Raw genomic sequence first — 20,232 nt, forward strand, 5'->3', positions numbered from 1 at the left:
TCAGCTGGTTTTATTAGAATTCAAGAGTTTTAACACGTCTTGGAGCCAGATGTTTAAATATGTGCCAAAACTTTAACTTTAAATTAAATAAAAAAAAGACTGATAGATTATACTTGCTAATAACTGCTACTTTAGAAGAACTTATATTCAGGGGAACATTTCTATACAGTTTACATATGTTTTTAGATTTCTATAAATTTATTATGAACACAAACTAAGGTGCGCACACGTATAGACATATACATTGTGTGTGAATGCAGTAAATATTTCATAGAATACAAAGCATATTTGAAGTCTAACAGTAGACTTTAGGTACAAAATGACAACACAAGTTCAAGTTATACAAATTAATTTGTCCTCAAACTTGACTAACGTCACACTTGTCACCTATATTTATTTCATATAACAGTAGGCTATGTATATCTTTCATGTTTCTTATATATATGTAGAGGTGCACAACAAATGGTATAACCCAAACCAAAGAACCGGGTTGGTCAACTGGATATTTTATAATCGATTTCTAAAAAAAACAATGAATCTAACGGTGCTCAAGCTTCGTATAGAGCTTGAGCTCTCATAAATTAAATGATCAGATATCGAGTTAAGATGAACAAAGATTCAGCTTAGAAAAATCACGGATCCTTTGGGCCTGTAAAATAATGTTTTTTTAGTAAAATGAGTATAAGTTTTAAGTATTGTTTGTTTTTTCAGAGGTAAAATGTCTGCAGTCAGCGGACCACATCTGTAGGCATCCACTTTGGGCTTTAGAAAGCTTGACACAACCGATTATGAAGTGGGCAAAACCTTGAATAATCTTTGTTTTTATTTATTTATTATTTATTATTATTTTCTTTTATTAAAGACAAACAAAGAAAACAATGGATTTGGGTCTTTGATTCATTCGGGTCCAAAGGTTTCGATCAGTCAACGCTTATTCTTCTGGATCACAATGCTTCTCATTGTTTCTGATGGGCCAAGAAATGATAATGGGCTTCCATCCTATTGGGCTAAAATACCACCAAATAATTTGGGTCTTGAAACTCTTTCTACTTGGACATGATCAGTCGGCAAGTTTGTGCTTCACTACATCCAGCAACTCACAACAATTTTCTTTCTGGTATGTGTTATTGATTATTGTTGCATGAAAGAAAATTTTATTCATGGGCCTCTAGAGGTGTACAAAACTGGTTTTAAACCCAAATCGAACCGGTTTATAAACTAAACCGGTTTGGTCAACGGCCGGTCAAAACCGGTTTGACTCAAACCTGTTCGGTTTATAAACCGGATTAGAAGCAAGATAGGCCGGCTTGGTCAAGTCTGTTCGGTCCGGTGTATAAATCGGTTTTAAAAACTGGTTTTTCTCAAACCGATTCAGTTTTAAAACCGGTTTGGTAGATTTTAAAGGGAGCCGATCCTGAAACTGACGGTTGGGTGAAACCAGTTTTAAACCCAAACCGGTTCGGTTCGGTTTGCCTAAAACCGGGTTTTTTTGTACACCTCTATTTCATGCTACATGTAGAGTATGTCCCTAAAATGGGTCCGGCCATGGTTTTAGGACTAACACATAGAGGCCCATGAGAACCCTAGCCCACATGTTTCCATTGAAATGAATACTTTACCTCCATGGCCCCATACACGTTCATTTCTCAATTTCAAGTTCTTGATGATATCTTTATTAATTATTACTCACCTTTATATAATATTAACAAGAACAATAACAATAAATATACAGGTTCAACAATAGATATCAAGATCATTTGCGGATAGAACTTGAATGTAGCTTACTTGAAAACTGAAATAACACTTTATCAGGAATTCGACCATTGTGTTCACATCAATATACGTTGTTAGGCATTAATAGACCCTTATTTATTAATCACGCTATTGTTGAAGCCAAACTCTCTTATGTCATGTTATGTTATTCGAATGTCTACTTCAGATTTCATTTTGTTGCATTAAAATACCCGAACAATAAACAAGTATAAAACTAGTTTGTGTGACATAATTTGACAACATGCCTCGTTAATTAGTCACTTGTGCGCCCAACTTCGGATGTCATTTCATTTATTTTCCATACGTTTTTCCTCATCGTTCTTTTGTAACGTGTGACCTGCTTTCATTATGTTTGATTAGTTATTTTGAGTTTATTCAAACTAGGTTAATGTGAGTCTTATAAATTTGCTAACTTAGATATCGGTGATGATTGTAGTCAACTCATGTGAAAACCTAAATAACATAAGAGTTACAAGTAAGGTATCATTAACGCTATACAGTAATAAAAAACAAATTATACAATTTACATTCTATTTACAAAAAAAAAGTGAAAGACACGAAAATGAGTGATTAAATACTTCACTTATTCTTTTTAATTGCTAATTAAGTGATATTTCACCACATAAACCTTATTGTATCGAGTTATAGTGAAAGAAAACTTCATTACGCCACGTATGGTGTGTTGGCGTTGACATACGTTGGTTTGACCTTTAGCTTCTGTTTACGGCTGAAATACACAGCTTGGAAGCTAGGCATGAAATCCCACGTGTCAAACTCCCAATCAATTGCAACTTGACCCTTTCCAATATCCATCGGTGCCCGGCTCAAGTAATAACTTTCTTATTTTCTTCCAAGTTTAAAGACCTTCAAAATTTTCAACCCAATACAATTATTAATTCATTTGGGGTTGGATGGGGGGGGGTGGGGTGGGGGGGGGGTTGGGGTTGGGTTATAACACTAATATTAAACCCACTGTTAACATATTCGGCATCAATCCTTACGTTTATGTTTAATATAATAAGTTGTTGTAAACTTAAAAAAGTACAAGTGAGTCGAGCTCGAGTTTGAAAAACTATTAACAAACGAAACAGGGCCGGCTCCGAGAATTGAAAAAAAAAATTTGGAACGAAGGTGAAAAATATTGTGAGTCTTAAATAAAATGAGTATTTTATTGAGTTTATACAATTTAATTTTAAATGGGTTTAAAATATTCTCAGCCCATTCCTTACCATATATTTGCATTTATCATATAATTACATTAAAACCATGTATTTTTTTCTTGTTTAATTAAATAATATTTTTATACTTTTATCATTATATTTTTTTCTCTCCTCCACTTACAACCACTTTCAGAAAATATTAAAATATTATATTGTATTAATTGCGAAACCTCAAATTTAACTTTTCCATATAACATTTTCTCTCTATTCTATTCACAACCACTCATAAACATATCATATAATTTGCAAATCTACCTCAAATATTTTAAGGAACGGGTTGAGAATGCTCTTCCTTGGCTATGATTTAGGTTGTGTAAAAACTTATGTATAAAAATAGGCTTAAAAAAGTCTCAAATGTGACTATAACCTACAACCTTTTACTCAAGAGTCATACCACTTTGTCACTACGCCAAGCTAGTTGCCATTTAATTGAGTTTAAACATTAAATATACATAGCGCTTTTCTTAAAAATACATATTAATGAAAGGAGCAGGGCCGGCTCCAAGAATTTCGGGCCTAGCAAGGTGTCAAGCCGGGGGCCGTCGAACAGAGTTCGAAATTTATTGATCAAGCTTGAAATGAGCCAAGTTCAAAGCTAATAAAAGGTTTCTTGCTTGGGCTCCATATTCATCTTAGACAAGCTTGAAAATTAGTAACAACTCCCGACATGTGATTGATCAAGCCATCAAGTGACAAATACGAGTTGTACATTTTTTAAAATCACGAAAAACTTCTTCTTAATAAGATAATAATTCTCCACTAAAAATTAATAATGATCTCGCTTTTAGTCTCCCAAGTGTGCTGCTTTTCTTTGATTGCCTTCATTGCCTTCATAACTGAACTTTGAATACAAACTGACGTCACAAGAGGCATGCATCTGGTGGTGGTAAGGTGTCTCTATCTATCTATCTATCTATCTATCTATCTATCTATCTATCTATCTATCTCAGTCCTTAGAGTTGGAGTGTTCAAGTTCTACAAGTTACGTATATAATAGGTTTATGGGATTATTACTATGATAGTTAGCTTTAAAAAATTAAACATTAATCCGGCTGTTCAAATATGGGAAAAAAAACTCAGTAATTAACTTCATTTTATGAAATTTAAATTTGGCAACTGCATCAAATTAACATATTCTATGATAAGAATAAAAACAATAATGTAACATAAAAGAAAAATAATATTTGAGCAAGAAAGATACCAATCAATAGGCCAGTAAAGAGTATCACCACCAACACCTTCATGAGTGTCTCTCACCACCAGCTACACGTGAATTGTACATGATTTATTATGTGATGGACCATGCTAAAAACTTAGGTGGTTTTTTGTTTATTAGAGGTAAAATGTTTGCAACATGTGAAGTGTGGACCACATCTGCAAACATATGTAAAAGAACCAAATCTCTGTAAGAAAAATATTGCGCTTGTTTTTAACGTATGTAGACTGCTAATATAAACAGGTTGTGGCGGTGGACGATGGTGGTGGATGATGGTGGTAGACAATGATGGTGGGTTGTGGACGGTAATGGTGATTGATGGTGGTGGTGGGTGGTGGTGGCGGACGGTGGTTGGTGGGTGATGGTGGTGGTGGACAATAGGTGTTGGTAATCGGTACCAGCTAGTATGGTATTGATCCTAAATTTTTCAAAAACTTGGTACCGGTACCAAAAATGTTCGTTTGGTACCGGTAAGTACCGGCACCGAAGGCAAAAATTATGTAAATGCCGGTACCGATCACGAAATTCCATATGCCAAATTTTTTATAAACTTGATACGGTACCATTTGTATATCCCTATCCAGTAGCATTTTAAATTTCTGTGATATCTGTATTCCCTTCAAATAAATACAAACTAATTAAGAATATACCCCCTTTAATTAGCTATAAAAATGGTAATAAATATGTTCTTAATCTGGATCATCATCATTACAAAACTTAAATGTTTACCAGGACACTCTTCCTTTTATTTTCTGTTGCAAAAAGCGTGTTCTTTTTTGCCAAATAAAGAATTTTCTGACGCGTAGAAAGAATAAAACAAGAAGCAATACCATTATTCTATCTATTAAATATTAATAATGATCAAAATGTACAAATCTACATAGTATAGTACCAAATTGCAATAACATCTCAGTCAAGACTTTATAAAAGGTGATACATCATTTCCAAATCAAGCAAACAAATAGAATAAAAAATATATATTTATAATAACAAGAATACACACATATATATATATATAGATATACATACATTATACATACATATATTCCTGTGCCGGCATAACGCCATTACAACACCTGTCATAAAACCTTGAACAAGCTGCCAAAGCTTCAAACCACGTCTTCTCTCCTAGGTAGGGTATATTTAATTCTCATATATTTAATAATAATATTTAATTCATAATCTTCATGCAATTGCATTAAATTCCGGTATCGGTTTTCATTATTCGTTTGTTTCAATGCGATTTGATTATTACGATCACGGAATATTTGCGTACACGAAAACTAATCGATCTGTTTAGTTTAATTTTGCGATCTGGTGATCGAGGTGACTTAACGTTCGCATGCCTTAATGTGTGATTGTGATATATGGTTGATATTGATGGAGTGGTTTAGGGTTTAAGTTTGGATTTGTGTATGCATGATTGCATATTGCTGGAATTTGGATACTAATTGGTAAAATGCTGTTGAATTTTGACTATTGAGTAAGTTGTTCATGTTTGTTCGCTGTTTAGACTGCTAATTTGAGGATTTGATTGGTTCACACTAACACAAGCTTAATTTCACTCTTCAGACCTAGATTTGGTATTTTGCTCACGCATAGCTCCTTAAGGCTCGAGCTCGGCTCGTTTTTAACTTAAGAGGGCTCGTTAAAGCTCTGTTTATATAGCTCGGTCGGGCTTGGCTCGTTTATTATTTATTCAGTTATTTATTTATTTATATATTTTTATAATTAAATACCTATATATATATAATTATGATATTTTATTGTTTTTATATATAGTATAGTATATAATTTAATAATAGTTTTTATATAAACATATCAAATAAAAATTTTATAAATAAAAAGCTTGTTTAGGCTAGTGAGCTGGCAAGGGCTTGATATGTGAAGCTCAGGTTCGAGCTCGTTTATTCATTGAGCCTCAATAAGATCTCGGGCTCTGGCTCATTTGAGCTCGTCTCAGTTCAAGTTTTTAACGAGCCAATATCGAGTAGCTTGGCTTGTTTGCACCCCTACACCTACTGCTTCTCAAATAGCAATTTGATTTGTGTTTTCTGAATTGATATTTGGCTCGCAACAATATTTCAATTGACTTGATAGGATGAGTTCATCTTTGTGATAATGCTAGATTGATTTATTGGGTTTGATTTTCATATTTTCATGTATTTTTGCTTACATGTTATATCTGAATAAGATGCATCTGATTATAATCAATTGGCAGTTTTGCAGTGAGGTTGATGGGATATATGTTATATGCAGTGCTCTGAGTACAAGTTAGTTTAGTGGTTTTGGTTTATTATAACTATGGGTCATGAAGTTCAGTATATATTGGAATCCAAAAGATTAGTACGGCTAGTGGCAGTGGTATTTGCAGTGGTTATAATGTTCCAGTACTTTGAATTCCCATATGGTAATGTTGCGTCTTCTATTTTTACCATCGGTCGGGTACAACCATCAGTCAGTCAAACTCAAACTCGAACCAACCAAACTGAAACCGAAACCTCGTCAGAAATCCCCAAATCATTAGGCAACATTACCATTTTTGATGTCACCAATCACACAATGCCTATTGATACACTTGATAATGGTAATGATACTGTCATTGAGAGCAGTAATCCATCAAATGATTCAATTACTAGTCCACCACCTAGTGAACCACCAGCTGCTTCAACACTCCCAACAACAGTTAATGAAACGGTAATATCTCCTTCGGTAGCTTTGGAAAATAATACCTCTAAACCAGAAGTAAATGCACCGAATTTGGACCCTGGTTTAAAGAAGCCTGCAACATCAGAGAACAGTCCTGCCATGTCAGCTGGTGAGTCACCAGTAAAGGAAGTTTCTGAATCAGAGAACCATCCTGCCAAGTCAGCTGGCGAGTCACCGGTGAAGGAAGCTTCTCCATCAGAGAACACTCCTGCCATGTCAGCTGGTGAGTCACCAGTGAAGAAAGTCCCGCCAGTGAAACCAGTTCCTCCGAAGCCAATTGGAGACGTTGTGACAATTTCTGATATGCATGACATTTTACTTTATAATCGCGCTACGGTTCGTTCAATGGTATGCATGTTCTTGTACATTTCTTGTTATTCGAATGTGAGTTATTCGGATTTTACATTTCTGAAACCGAATTCGAATAGTTCAAAACGGATTTGAATATAAATGTTTGAATTAGTGAAAAAATATGAAGTAAATAATATCTGTAAAAATATGTATTTTTTATAAAAAATAAAATAATTTTCAAATAATTGGGTCGGGCCGGGTTGGTTCAAAATTCATAGATTCGAATTTGATTTTAATACCAAATTCAAGATTCGGTTATAAAAAGGACCCTATTGAAATATTCGAAACCAGAGTTCAAATTTGTTATTCGAATTGAATTTCGGGTTTTTCAAGTCCTAACGGAATAACGAACACCCCTATGGACATGTTTATTACAATTACATATGCAACTTTATTCTTTGCAGAAGCCACAATGGCCTTCACCGGTTGACCAAGAACTACTAGATGCAAAACTACAAATCGAGAACGCTCCAGTAAACCACAATGACCGTTCACTATACCCTCCTTTGTATCATTTCAAAATTTAAAACGTAAGAAAAACACAAATCTAATTCCCAATATCTTATTTCTTATATCTTGTTTCTTGACTGAACACTTTACAAAATGCAGGAGCTATGAATTAATGGAAAAGATTCTAAAGGTTTACGTTTACAAAGAGGGTGAAAAACCAATATTCCATCAGCCACAATCGGAGCTAAGTGGGATTTATGCATCTGAAGGATGGATCATGAAACATATGCAAGAAAACAAACAATTTGTTACTCATAATATAAAAGAAGCCCATTTGTTTTATATTCCTTTTAGTTCAAGAATGCTGGAAGAAAAGTTATATGTGAGGGGGTCCGGAAGTCGGGACAACATGGTGCAGTATTTGAAGGATTATATTCATTTGATTTCTGAGAGATATGATTCGTGGAATAGGACCGGTGGGTCCGATCATTTTCTCGTTGCTTGCCATGATTGGGTAAGCGCTTTGATCTATATTGTTAATGTTAATGATACGGAGGTTTCGTTTAGGGGTGTGAAGTATTTGGTTTCAAATCAGTTCAACCGAAAACCAAACCTACACTGTTTAAAACCGAACCAATGAGCACCCATCTTATTAAAGTTTCTGGTTTGAAACCGAAACTGTTTAAAATCAAACTGAATAACATATTTGGTTTGTAAACTAAACTTGAATAGGTAAATTGGTTTTTAAAATTTTCTTATTTATAATGGCCCATTAAACATTAAGCGCATTACAAAACCGAGGAAACTGAATTGAGGAACTCGAAATTTGAACTGATGAGCACCCATTTTGTTAAAGATTGAGTTTTCGGGTTTGAAACCGAAACCACAATCAAACTGAGTTAGAATTCGGCTTTTGGGTCAGTTTACTAATTTTAAATTCAGTTGGCTCTTTTTGGTTTCTGGTTTGGATTTTGTTCTGTTTGGTTTTCCACTTTTCCTATTTTTGCCATTTGAGCTTGAAATTACTGGGCCAAAAAATATTGGCCCAAAATGAGTTTGGGCCTTATTTTTATTAATTAATAAATATTTTATTATTATATATCTGAGCTAAAATTTTTGGGTTATACTATTGATTAAATTCTTATAAATTATATAAAAGTTAAACACATAAATTTGAGAATCTATAATTTGGTTTGGTTTGTTTTTTTCAGTTTCTATTACACTATTACATGCAAAACCATAAATGAACCGGAAGTTCGGTTATTACAAAAACATAAACATAAAAAAAACTTTTATATTTTCAGGCTACAGACGAAACAAGATTATCAATGAACAGTTGCATACGTGCTCTATGCAATTCAGATGTCGGTAAGGAACATTTCGAACTAGGAAAAGACGTATCTCTCGCCGAAACATACGTCCGCTCACCTCAAAACCCCTTACGTGAAATCGGCGGGAAACCCTCTTCCCAACGTACGATTCTCGCTTTCTTTGCGGGCCAAATGCACGGTGAAACCCGCCCGATCCTTTTAAAACACTGGGAAAACAAAGATCCTGATATGAAAATCTTTAAAAAACTTCCAAACTCCAAAGGCAATAAAAACTATATCAATTACATGAAAAGCAGCAAGTATTGTATATGCGCAAAAGGTTATGAAGTCAACAGTCCACGGGTCGTAGAGGCCCTATTTCACGAGTGCGTTCCCGTTATCATATCGGTCAGTTTCGTGCCTCCATTTTTTGAGATTTTGAACTGGGAGTCATTTGCGGTTTTCGTTTTGGAAAAAGATATCCCGAATTTGAAGAATATTCTTTTGTCGATATCAGACCGCAGGTATTCGGTGATGCAACAAAGAGTTAAGAAGGTGCAACAACATTTTCTGTGGCATGTTAAGCCTGTGAAGTATGATATATTTCATATGATATTGCATTCTATATGGTACAATAGAGTTTTTAGAGTATATCCGGTTGGTTAAGGTTTCTATGTTTTGAGCATTGTTGTGAATAGATTTGTCATTTGTTGAGTTCCAAACTTCCAATAAGTTGTCATATCATTTTTAATGAAATAGATTATAAGTCGTTTAGATTTTTTTTATTTTAATCTTGTTTTATTCTAATAATTGCTGTAGTTTTGAAATATTAGCATGACTTGTTATGGTAACACATCATGCGTGCCATAATGTTTCATGAGTTGTGTTTGCATAATCATATTAGTCAGGGTCGTCTCCGATAATTTAAATACCTCGGCTGAGTAAATATAAAAAAGGCTCGTATGCAAGGACGAAGCTTCCTTAGGGCCCAGGGTGGCCTCGCTCCCTGTTTTTTTGTGCTGTAGTGTAAATTGACCATTTATTCGTCCGAAAATTTATATACGTAGTGTACATTTACCTGTGTTTGACCAAAAAGTTGAGTCCGGCCCCCCTCGTTTAAGATTTTTTTAAAATACATTTTGAGTCAGCCCCCCCCCCCCCACGACGAACTTGTCCAAGCTTCGCTACTGCTCGTATGCCTTAACGAAAATTTTTTATATTCGTTGGTGTACATGGCTAAGACTTTTATCGACTGGTTTATTATAAGCAGAAATCATTATGAGCATGTACTTATCTGATAAACCATAGGAAATAACCCTATTTTTAACACAAAAAAACATATATATATATATATGTAATATGTATTTGTGCCCCGGCAGATGATGCGGCCCGCACATCCTCCGAGCCTCCCCTAATATTAGTGCGTATGATATGTTACAAACTTACAATGACACAAAAGTGACGGATGTGGCCACGCGCACCACTGGCATAGCCATACCACCCACATTATGTTGTCAGATGGTGTGTATATATAGTACCAATTTTTCTTTATTAAGGGTCACTATTATTTTTATAAACACAATAATTTTTATACAAGATGGTCAACAAAAATGACACGTGAAGCAGCCTTAAGAAATTGGTCACAAAACTAATCGGTAGATTCATTGACCGTTCATCAGTTGATTTAGTACACAATCAACTATTATTACAAAACAGACCTTAGACTTGGAGTTATTACAAAGACACCCTAGACTAATTGACACGTATCATCAATAAATGGGTATGACTTTACACGTGTACTGGCTACTGACACAAAACTATTTATGTTGTAGGAGATGAAAGTAACAACCTTCTATTTTGTTTTTATCCTTTTATTTTCTATTTACTAGCATTCAAACTCCCAACTTTCAACCATGCATCAATACTTAATACTATTTTTATATAATAACTAATTAATATCTTTTTCACTATTCCCGATTACACTGACTGTTAACAAATCATTATAATAATAATAATAAACTCAGATACTTTGGTACAATTATTATTATTGAAACTTGTAATTACAGAATAATCTGCGGCTGATTCAGGAAGCTTCGTGATCACAGGTGCTGTTCATACATCAATAATTAGATAAATTAACTCAATTATAGTATTATTCAGTTTAATTTTGATCATTCGATGTAAAATTCATATATAGTGTTAATTACACAGGCTGAGATTCAAATGGACTGGAAACTCAGAAGTAGTTTTTTTTTTTTTTTTTTGATGATTGATTAAGAAAATTACTGTCATTAATAGTTAAGTTGAGTTATTATGATTATATGTTAAGCTACCAATTATGTTCTTCAGTATATGATTAATATTATTAGGATGATTGAATAAGCAGTTTATTTATTGTCACTTTAGTTTGATTAATGGTGAATTTTGTGTTATGATTCTAGATTAAGCAGTCATTTATGATCTTCGGTATATGACTTTTGTTATTCGGATAGATTGAATTGGCATATTATTGCCACTTCTGCTTGATTAATGGTGAATTTTGAGGTATGATATTCCCATTAAGCTGTCAATTATGTTCTTCAGCATATCATTTTTGTTATTTGGATGATTGCATAAGCAGATAACAGTCACTTCTGCTTGATTAATCGATAATTTGGAGTTACAATTCTAGGTTAAGCTGGCAGTTATGTTTCAGTGTATGATTTTTGTTATTTGGATGATTGAATAAGCATAATATATTTTGAGTTATGATTCTAGATTAAGGTGTCAGTTATATTCTTCATTATATGTTTTTTTGTTATTGTCTATCCTTCAATGCACTTTGGTTATATTTGAGTAAACATTTTGCGGCTTGATAACTAAAATTGATAATAATACCTATATTTTAGGGGAATTCTTGAGGGCCAATTTGCTTGGAGAACAATTTATATTATATACAAATGGGCCATGGATTTCAACATATATTGGGAATTCAAAGATTGGCATACTTTGGGGGAGTGGTGTTTGCTGTTATAATAATGTTGCAGTATTTTGAGTTTCCTTATGGTGATGTTATATCATCTTAATTTTCTGCTAGCAAGATGCATAAAGCCAATGGTACAAACAGTACTGGTAGCATTAGCAATTGCTCTACTGATAATGCTACTCGTGTTTTACCACCACCTCAAATTCTCTTAGATTCCAACATGTCTGAAACATACAAAAATGTATCCAATCTGATTCATAGTTTCACAAAAAATGAATCATCAACTAGAGATACGGTCCCATCAGCCAATTTATCCGCTGCGACTAAAGTCCGTCGTAGGAAGCAACCGATGAAAGTAGTGTCGGTTTCTGATATGCGTGTTATTTTAGCCCGTAATCGTGTTTCATCTCATTCAATGGTATAAAGCTTCTTGAACTCATTATGCTGATTTTTGTTGTTTTAACTTTTTACATGATTTCACATATATTTATGTAGAAACCGCTTTGGACTTCAAGAGCTGATCAAGAATTACTGAATGCAAAGATGCAAATGGAGAATGCTTCGTTTAATGAAGATGATCATACCCTTTATCCTTCAGTGTTCCGTAATATATCATTATTTAGGAGGTAAACATACTATTTCATGTGTTTTTAATCTTTGACCTTCACGTGTATCCTTTTTACACAAATTCATGCTAAAATTGCTTATTTTCGCATAAATGCATAATCCGAATATAACATATGGCTCATTTTAATACAGGAGTTATGAATTAATGGAAAAAACACTCAAAGTTTACATCTACAAAGAAGGTGAAAAGCCAATATTCCACCAGCCCGGGGCGGTTATGAAGGGAATATATGCATCTGAAGGATGGTTTATGATGCAAATGAAATCAAGCAAAAGATTCATTACAAGAAAACCAAAACAAGCCCATTTGTTTTACATTCCTTATAGCTCTAAATTATTAAAAGCAACTTTATCACCCAACTCCTATAATCGGGAAAGCGTGGTACCGTATTTGAAGAACTATATTGACATGATCTCAGGGAGATACATTTTCTGGAATAGAACCGGTGGGGCTGACCATTTTCTTGTTGCCTGTCATGATTGGGTAAGCCATGATGTAGCTGTCAAAAAGGTTAGCTTTAGAGTACGGGTCCGAATGGGTTTGTCTGTTTTTGGTAGGGGTGTGAATGAAACTGAAAAACCGATCCGCAACCGAAAAAACTGAACACAAACAAAAACCGATGGTTTGGCTTTTTGTTTCCATGAAAACGGAATTTTTGGTTCAGGTTCGGTTTTGCATGTAATTAAAACCGAAAAAACCGAACCAAACTGAATTTATAGATTCTCATTTTTCATTAAAAATGTTAAGTAGTTTTTAAGAATTTAATAAATAGTGTAACCCAAGTATTTTAGCATAAATGTATAATAACCAATTAATTGTTAAGTAACAAAACTATTTAAGCCCAAAGTGTTGGACCCAAGTTCATTATTTTGGGCCAATTTTTTTGACCCAAGAACTTGAAGCCCAAATGGTAAAACCCAACAAACCGAATCGAATGGTTTTCCAAAACTTATGGTTTGAATCCAACACCAACCCATGCACACCCTAGTTTATCATTTTATATTTTTGTTTTTAGTTTCTTTAATAAATAACGTGCTACATATTAGAAAGGTGTAGGAATTTTTTTTATATATTACCCATTTGACTAGTTTGGCCTGTTTTGACTAGTTTGACCAATTTAGCGCCCATTTGACTAGCTTGACCAATTTGGCCTGTTTGACCCATTTGGCCCGTTTGACCCATTTGGCTCATTTACCGCTTGGCCGGTTTGATTAGCTTGATCCATTTGGCTTCTTTGACTTGTTTGGGCCATTTAACTAGCTTGACCGATTTGGCCCGCTTGAACTTTTTAGCTTATTCTGTTATTCACTTATTTGCATCTGACTTTCTGCTTTTATATTCAATTTCAAGGCGCCAGACGAAACAACGCGATTCATGGGTACCTGCATAAGAGCCATATGCAACACAGACATCCAAAAATCAGGTTTCGAGTTGGGAAAAGACGTTTCTCTCCCTGAAACAAACATTCGTTATCCTCAAAACCCATTACAAAATCTTGGAGGTAAACCGCCATCCAAACGCCCCATTTTTGCTTTCTTTGCTGGCAAAATGCACGGCTACCTTCGTCCAATCCTCTTACGCCACTGGGAAAACAAAGATCCAGACATGAAAATCTTTAAAAAACTTCCAAAAGTCAAAGACGACAAAAACTATGTTGACTTTATGAAAAACAGCAAGTTTTGTATATGTGCTAAAGGTTCTGAAGTCAGCAGTCCTAGAGTTGTGGAGGCTATTTTCTATGAATGTGTTCCCGTGATCATATCCGATAACTTTGTCCCACCGTTTTTTGAGGTTTTGGATTGGGAATCGTTTGCGGTTTTTGTGCCTGAGAAAGATATCCCGGATTTGAAAAATATTCTTCTTTCGATACCGAGAAACAAGTATTTGCAAATGCAGAAAAGAGTTAAAGAGGTACAACAGCATTTTCTTTGGCATGTTAAGCCAGTTAAGTATGACATTTTTCATATGATACTACATTCAATATGGTATACTAGAGTTGCTAGATTAAAGTAAACCGCTAGGTGGTTTATTTAAACATCTTGTAAATAGTAAATACATTTTTTTATTAGTGTAGATGTAAAATACTAAATTGCATACCTGGTAAGACAGAATCAATTATAATGCTTATAAATAATATCACTTCTATAAATCATGTGTTTTATGTTTGAAAAACAAATTATTATTATTTTTTAATAACAGATTAGTTGTCACTTGCTTACTTTATATGCAAGTTGGTGATCTTTGTTAATTACGAAATTTGATAAATTATAAGATCTATTCGATAATCAAAATTTTAATATGTAGTTGATTATGAAATTTGATAAAACAATTAGTTTTATTTTTTAATCTGCAGTTTTGATTATGAAATACAATTAGTTTTATTAATTTTTTATCCGGGTGATCTGTATCATTATTTGTTTACTTTGTTATCAGCAATTATTGTATGTATTGGTTAATGGGAATCCTATTATATATTCATGCACAAATGAGCTTCAAGCTAATACAAACATTTAAAGCTAAGCCTGCTTACATTATAATGTCTGGTCCTTTTCCCTTCTATTCACCTGTAGCAACCATCACAAATGATGAAGAAAACGCCCGAAAGGCGAAAATGGCAACCATTATGGACCGATATAAAGACAAGATCATAGGTCTTCCCAAAAATTCCCTAAATCTTGATCATAATCTCTGTAAGTATGATGGTTTTTGGTATTTCCAAGGGTTTTCTTATAACTCAAAAGCTGACTTCTCAGTCGAGGCGGTCATGGCCTTGCAAGACGATTTCCAAGCACTACCCACTGATACTATCTTGGCAAGTTATCCAAAAGCGGGCGCAACATGGCTTAAGGCCCTTGCATTTGCCATTTTGAACCGAACCAAATTCAAAATAGGCACAACGCACCCATTGCTCACCATTAGCCCCCATGATTGTGTCCCTTTCTTAGAGAGCGAGTCTTTCTTGAACAACCCATCTTACGCAAATGGCCTCATGGCTGCCCATATACCCTACACCTCCTTACCTAAATCCATCGTTAGTTCTGATTGTCGGATTGTTTATATATGTAGAGACCCTAAAGATGTGCTCATTTCCGCTTGGTACTTCATGAATAAGGTCAATGGAGATGTTTCTATGCCACATAAACTGGACGATATGTTTGAGGGTTTCAGGGCGGGTGTCAGTCCATATGGTAGTTTCTAGTTTCTGGGATCATGTGATAGGGTACTATAAGGCAAGTTTAGTACGGCCAGATAAAGTATTGTTTCCAAAGTACGAGGATCTGAAGAAGGACCCGAAGAATGAGGTTAGGAAGTTAGCCAAGTTCATGGCCAGCCCTTTTACAGAAGAGGAGGAATATAATGGATCAGTGCAAAAGATAACCGAACTATGTGGTTTTGAAAACTTACGCGAGGTAAACAAGGATGGAAAGCAAGCGTCTAAGGTTTTATCTAATGATATTTATTTTAGGAAAGGTGTTGTCATTGATTCAGTTAATTATCTTACGACTTAAATGATCCATACTTTGGACGAGATCACCAAAGAAAAGTGGGATGGTTTAAACATCTCATCTGAATCATGAATAACCATGTTGAAGAGGTGATTCAATCATATGTTGCCATTTGGAATCACCTGAATAAGTTGTTTCAAGGTTCTAGCTAGGAATCTATGAAGTTTAATATTGTTCTTTTTTCATCTACGGTTTGTAATAGTAATTTTCAATAAAATATGTCACACGCGTTGTCTAATTAATAATAGCAATTTTCATATTACATGACAGATTCTCAAGCTAAAGTTAAGTTGGTAAATTACTAAATTTCCATGATTCTGGTTTTTGTCTGAAATGGATGGGTTTCACATAAATTTCCATGCTAAATTTACTAATTGGCACGTAAACGTGTTACTACATCTACAATGAAGGTGAAAAGCCCATATTCCACCAGCTAGAGGCAGTTAATTATGAAGGAAATATATGCATATGAGGGCCGGATGGTTTATGATGCAAATCAAGAAAACCAGCTGAACTATTTGGCCCGTTTGACTGGTTTGACCTGTTTGTCCCATTTGGCTCGATTGACCAATTTGGCCCTTTTCACTAGTTTGACCATTTGGCCCGTTTGACTTTTTTGTCGTGTGGCCCGTTTGAACTAAGTTAGCTTATTTGCATCTGACTTTCTACTTATATTCATATTTCAAGGCGCTGGATGAAACAAGGTAATTCATGGGCACGTGCATACACAGACATCCATAAATCAGGTTTCGAGTTGGGTAAAGACGTTTCTCCCCCCAAAACAAACATCCGCTATCCTCAAAACCTAATACAAAATCTTGGACGTAAACCTGCATCCAAACGACCCATTTTTGCTTTCTTTGCTGGTAAAATGCACCGTAAATGTTTAGTAAATAATGGGTTTTTAATATAATATATATTGTGTAGCAAGGTTTATCAGTAATGGATTATAAAGTTCCAAATATGGTGTTTTTAAGGATAAAATGAAATTAAAATATTCCAAATATGGTCAACCGGTCAACCCTACTTTAATCAAACATTGCAAGTCCTGCTAAAAAAACCATGCCGCCGTAGCATCGGGCTGGTTTTCTAAGTTTATAATGATTTTAATCATACATACATTGCTATAGAATACATATTTTGAGATGTCAAACGTTGGGTAAGGCAAAAACATACAACCCGTTCACATAACGTGGATTGCATAGTATAGCAAGAAACAAACCTAAAAGATACCCGTTAACACGTCAAAATATAACCATGCATACACTTATTGTTCCATATTACCTCAGTATCTCATATGGCCTGTCTTATGCTCATTTAAGTTAATTAATATAAGCGTCGCATTCCTGTGTTGATGTTCCCGTCCACCGGACGGGTAAAGTACTAATTTGTTATTGTTATTGAAAATTTTGCATATTGTTTCACTTTCCAACTTTTCGAGTTTCTATCTGATACACTTACATATTACTTTAACGTCAAATTAACTCGTTTTAGTTAGACCATGGGGTATACTCTAACCCATCTTAATTCCACATAAGCTCCACATCATCATTTTTTTATACTTTCACCCTATGTCATCCAAAGGAAATGGTTTAACTCATTTAACACATAATTAATATAACAAATCAATTAGTAATTAATACATATTGTTTATTTTAACCCGTTAAGAGCATAACTCATGGGCCTTTTTAACACACTTAACACAAGTGAGGAGTGATTTAATCCATTTTTAAAGTGTCATGTCACTTTAACCTATGTAGGGGTTAGATTATACCCCACGGCCTTGGGGGTGTTATAAAAGTCAAACGTTACCACTTGTAATGGTATATGTATATCTTAGTTTTTTTGTTTTATGAACGTCAAACTCTTTTTTAATTAGGCGTGCTATAAAAGTCAATCGTTGCCACTTGTAGTAAATACTAGTACTATATATTTATGAACGTCACTCTTTAGTTTATATCAAATTTTAAGTACAATTTGAAGTTTTTCTTGCTCAAAATACAGATAGATCATTGCTGGTTGGACGGTTTTAAACGGTTTTTGATAACAAAATATATACAACTTGAATTTTGATGATTTAATTTGTCTTTTTTTTAATCAGCAATTATTGCATGTCTTTGGTTATGGGAATCCTATCATATATATATATGCGTAGTCGATCGATCATGCACATTTGAGCTAATATAAACATATATTTGAGCCTACTTACAATATAATGTCCATGTCCGGTCCATTTGCCTACTATTCACCTGTAGCAACCGTTACAAAAGATGAAGAAGAGACCCGAAAGGCGAAAATGGCAATCATCATGGACCGATATAAAGACAAAGTCACAGCTCTTCCAAAAAATATTGATCTTCATTTATGTAAGTATGAGGGTTTCTGGTATTTCCAAGGTTTGGGGTATAACTCAAAAGCCGACTTCTCAGTTGACGCGGTCATGGCCTCGCAAGACAATTTCCATGCACTACCCACGGATATTTTGTTGGCAAGTAATCCAAAATCAGGCACAAAATGGCTTAAGGCCCTTACATTTGCCATTTTGAACCGAACCAAATTCGAAATAGGCACAACCCACCCATTGCTCACCATTAGCCCCCATGATTGTGTCCCCTTCATAGAGTCCGAGTCTTTCTTATACAACCCATCTTTGGCCAATGGCCTCATGGTTACCCATATACCCTACACTTCTTTACCTGAATCAGTCATTAGTTCTGACTGTCGGATTGTTTATATATGTAGAAACCCTAAAGATGTGGTCATTTCCGCCTGGCACTTCTTGAACAAAGTGAGAGAAGATGTTTCTACGCCACTGACACTGGATGGCGCATATGAGCTTCTTAGAACGGGTATGAGTCCATACGGATGTTTTTGGGATCATGTGGTTGGGCACTACAAGGCAAGTTTACTACGACCAGATAAAGTATTGTTCGTAAAGTACGAAGATATGAAGAAGGATCCAGAGAATGAGGTTAAAAAGTTAGCCAAGTTCTTAGGCAACCCTTTTATAGAAGAGGAAGCATGTAATGGATTAGTGCATAAGATAATTGAGCTATGTAGTTTTGAGAACTTAAGGTAAGTAAAAATGGAAAGCAAAGGTCTAAGGTTTTGTCTGATGATATTTATTTTAGAAAAGGCGTTGTCGGTGATTATATTAATTATCTTACGACTGAAATGATCCGTACTTTGGACGAGATCACCAAAGAAAAGTTGGATGGATTAAATATCTCATTTGAAGCATGAATAACCATGTTGAAGAAGTTATTCAAGTCACATGTCGCCACTAGGAATCACCTGAATAAGTTGTGTCATGCTTCTAGGAGTTTATAAAGTTTATTACTCTCATGTAGTTCGTTTGCGTTTCCTTTTATGTAATGAATCATACACCATTTTCATTTGCATGTATAATCTGATCCAACATTGTTAACAATACTAAAAACCATGGGTCTATTGCAGTTTCTAATAACTAGCTTCAATAAAATATGTCACTTGCTTTGTGCATAAGTTCTGTTATATTAATGAAGCACATAGAATCCGATTATAATTAGTTTACACAAAACCCTACATCTGAAGTGGTCACGCGAGGGTTAGCCTTGCATCTTCATGAACACAAAATCATCTAAGAGTTGTCGAGAGAAAACTTATTGTGTGTCGTCCACAATTCTGTGAGTCAAAATGAATTTGATCGGTGATGGGTTACAACACCAGAAAAAAGTATGTTACAAAAAAATTATCATAACTGCGCATTTTGGTGGTGAACTAACGTGAATTTGGTCAGTATCAAGTCACGACACCTATGGTAAAGCAAAAAAATAATTATGTCCATGCCCAAATATAACATATTAACATGTTTAAACAAAAAAGAAAAATAGGCGAGCAAAAAAACCGAGCTTTGCAGTTGTGAGCTAATGTGAATTCGTTGGAATCACCGGACAAAAAAAACCCAAAAAATGGGCACAATAACTAATAATTCGCGTTGCAGTGACAAATCAAGAAACATAACTTGAGCCTCATCCCTTTTGATGCGGTGGTAAATGTGTTGGTGTTTCCTAGCTAACACTAGGGTTTAAACCTCACAAAAAGGCAAAAATTGTAAAAAATGAA

At 34.6% G+C, this 20,232-nt stretch overlaps 1 protein-coding gene and 3 pseudogenes across 2 annotated transcripts; all 4 read left to right on the forward strand.

The window, feature by feature from the left end:
* The first annotated feature begins 6,185 nt into the window (after nucleotides 1-6,185).
* On the forward strand, nucleotides 6,186-9,789 carry LOC143623017 (putative glycosyltransferase At5g03795; annotated as a pseudogene). Its single transcript, XR_013151814.1, has 4 exons — nucleotides 6,186-7,266; nucleotides 7,674-7,799; nucleotides 7,879-8,233; nucleotides 9,024-9,789. The product of XR_013151814.1 is annotated as a putative glycosyltransferase At5g03795 (transcript).
* A 2,038-nt stretch (nucleotides 9,790-11,827) lies between these two features.
* Nucleotides 11,828-14,635, forward strand: LOC143623018 (putative glycosyltransferase At5g03795). The gene is made up of 4 exons (XM_077094022.1): nucleotides 11,828-12,412; nucleotides 12,490-12,620; nucleotides 12,754-13,105; nucleotides 13,973-14,635. The coding sequence occupies exons 1-4, from the start codon at nucleotides 12,110-12,112 to the stop codon at nucleotides 14,633-14,635; spliced, it is 1,449 nt and encodes a 482-aa protein (XP_076950137.1). The 5' UTR covers nucleotides 11,828-12,109.
* A 472-nt stretch (nucleotides 14,636-15,107) lies between these two features.
* Nucleotides 15,108-16,200, forward strand: LOC143622910 (flavonol sulfotransferase-like pseudogene; annotated as a pseudogene).
* Nucleotides 16,201-18,321: 2,121 nt separating this feature from the next.
* LOC143622843 (flavonol sulfotransferase-like pseudogene) lies at nucleotides 18,322-19,371 on the forward strand (annotated as a pseudogene).
* Nucleotides 19,372-20,232: the final 861 nt, after the last annotated feature.

Source organism: Bidens hawaiensis, unplaced genomic scaffold, assembly GCF_021521415.1.
Source record: "Bidens hawaiensis isolate Kalapana, Puna unplaced genomic scaffold, B.hawaiensis_p1.1 tig00003244_1, whole genome shotgun sequence".
Classification (NCBI taxonomy): Eukaryota; Viridiplantae; Streptophyta; class Magnoliopsida; order Asterales; family Asteraceae; genus Bidens; species Bidens hawaiensis.

Excerpts from the sequence above, each read along its gene's own strand:
- LOC143623018 (XM_077094022.1), top strand. The coding sequence starts at position 12,110 with ATGCATAAAGCCAATGGTACAAACAGTACTGGTAGCATTAGCAATTGC. Across the intron at positions 12,413-12,489 it reads GTGTTTCATCTCATTCAATG|AAACCGCTTTGGACTTCAAG; the intron begins GTATAAAGCTTC and ends ATATTTATGTAG. Across the intron at positions 13,106-13,972 it reads TTGTTGCCTGTCATGATTGG|GCGCCAGACGAAACAACGCG; the intron begins GTAAGCCATGAT and ends TTCAATTTCAAG.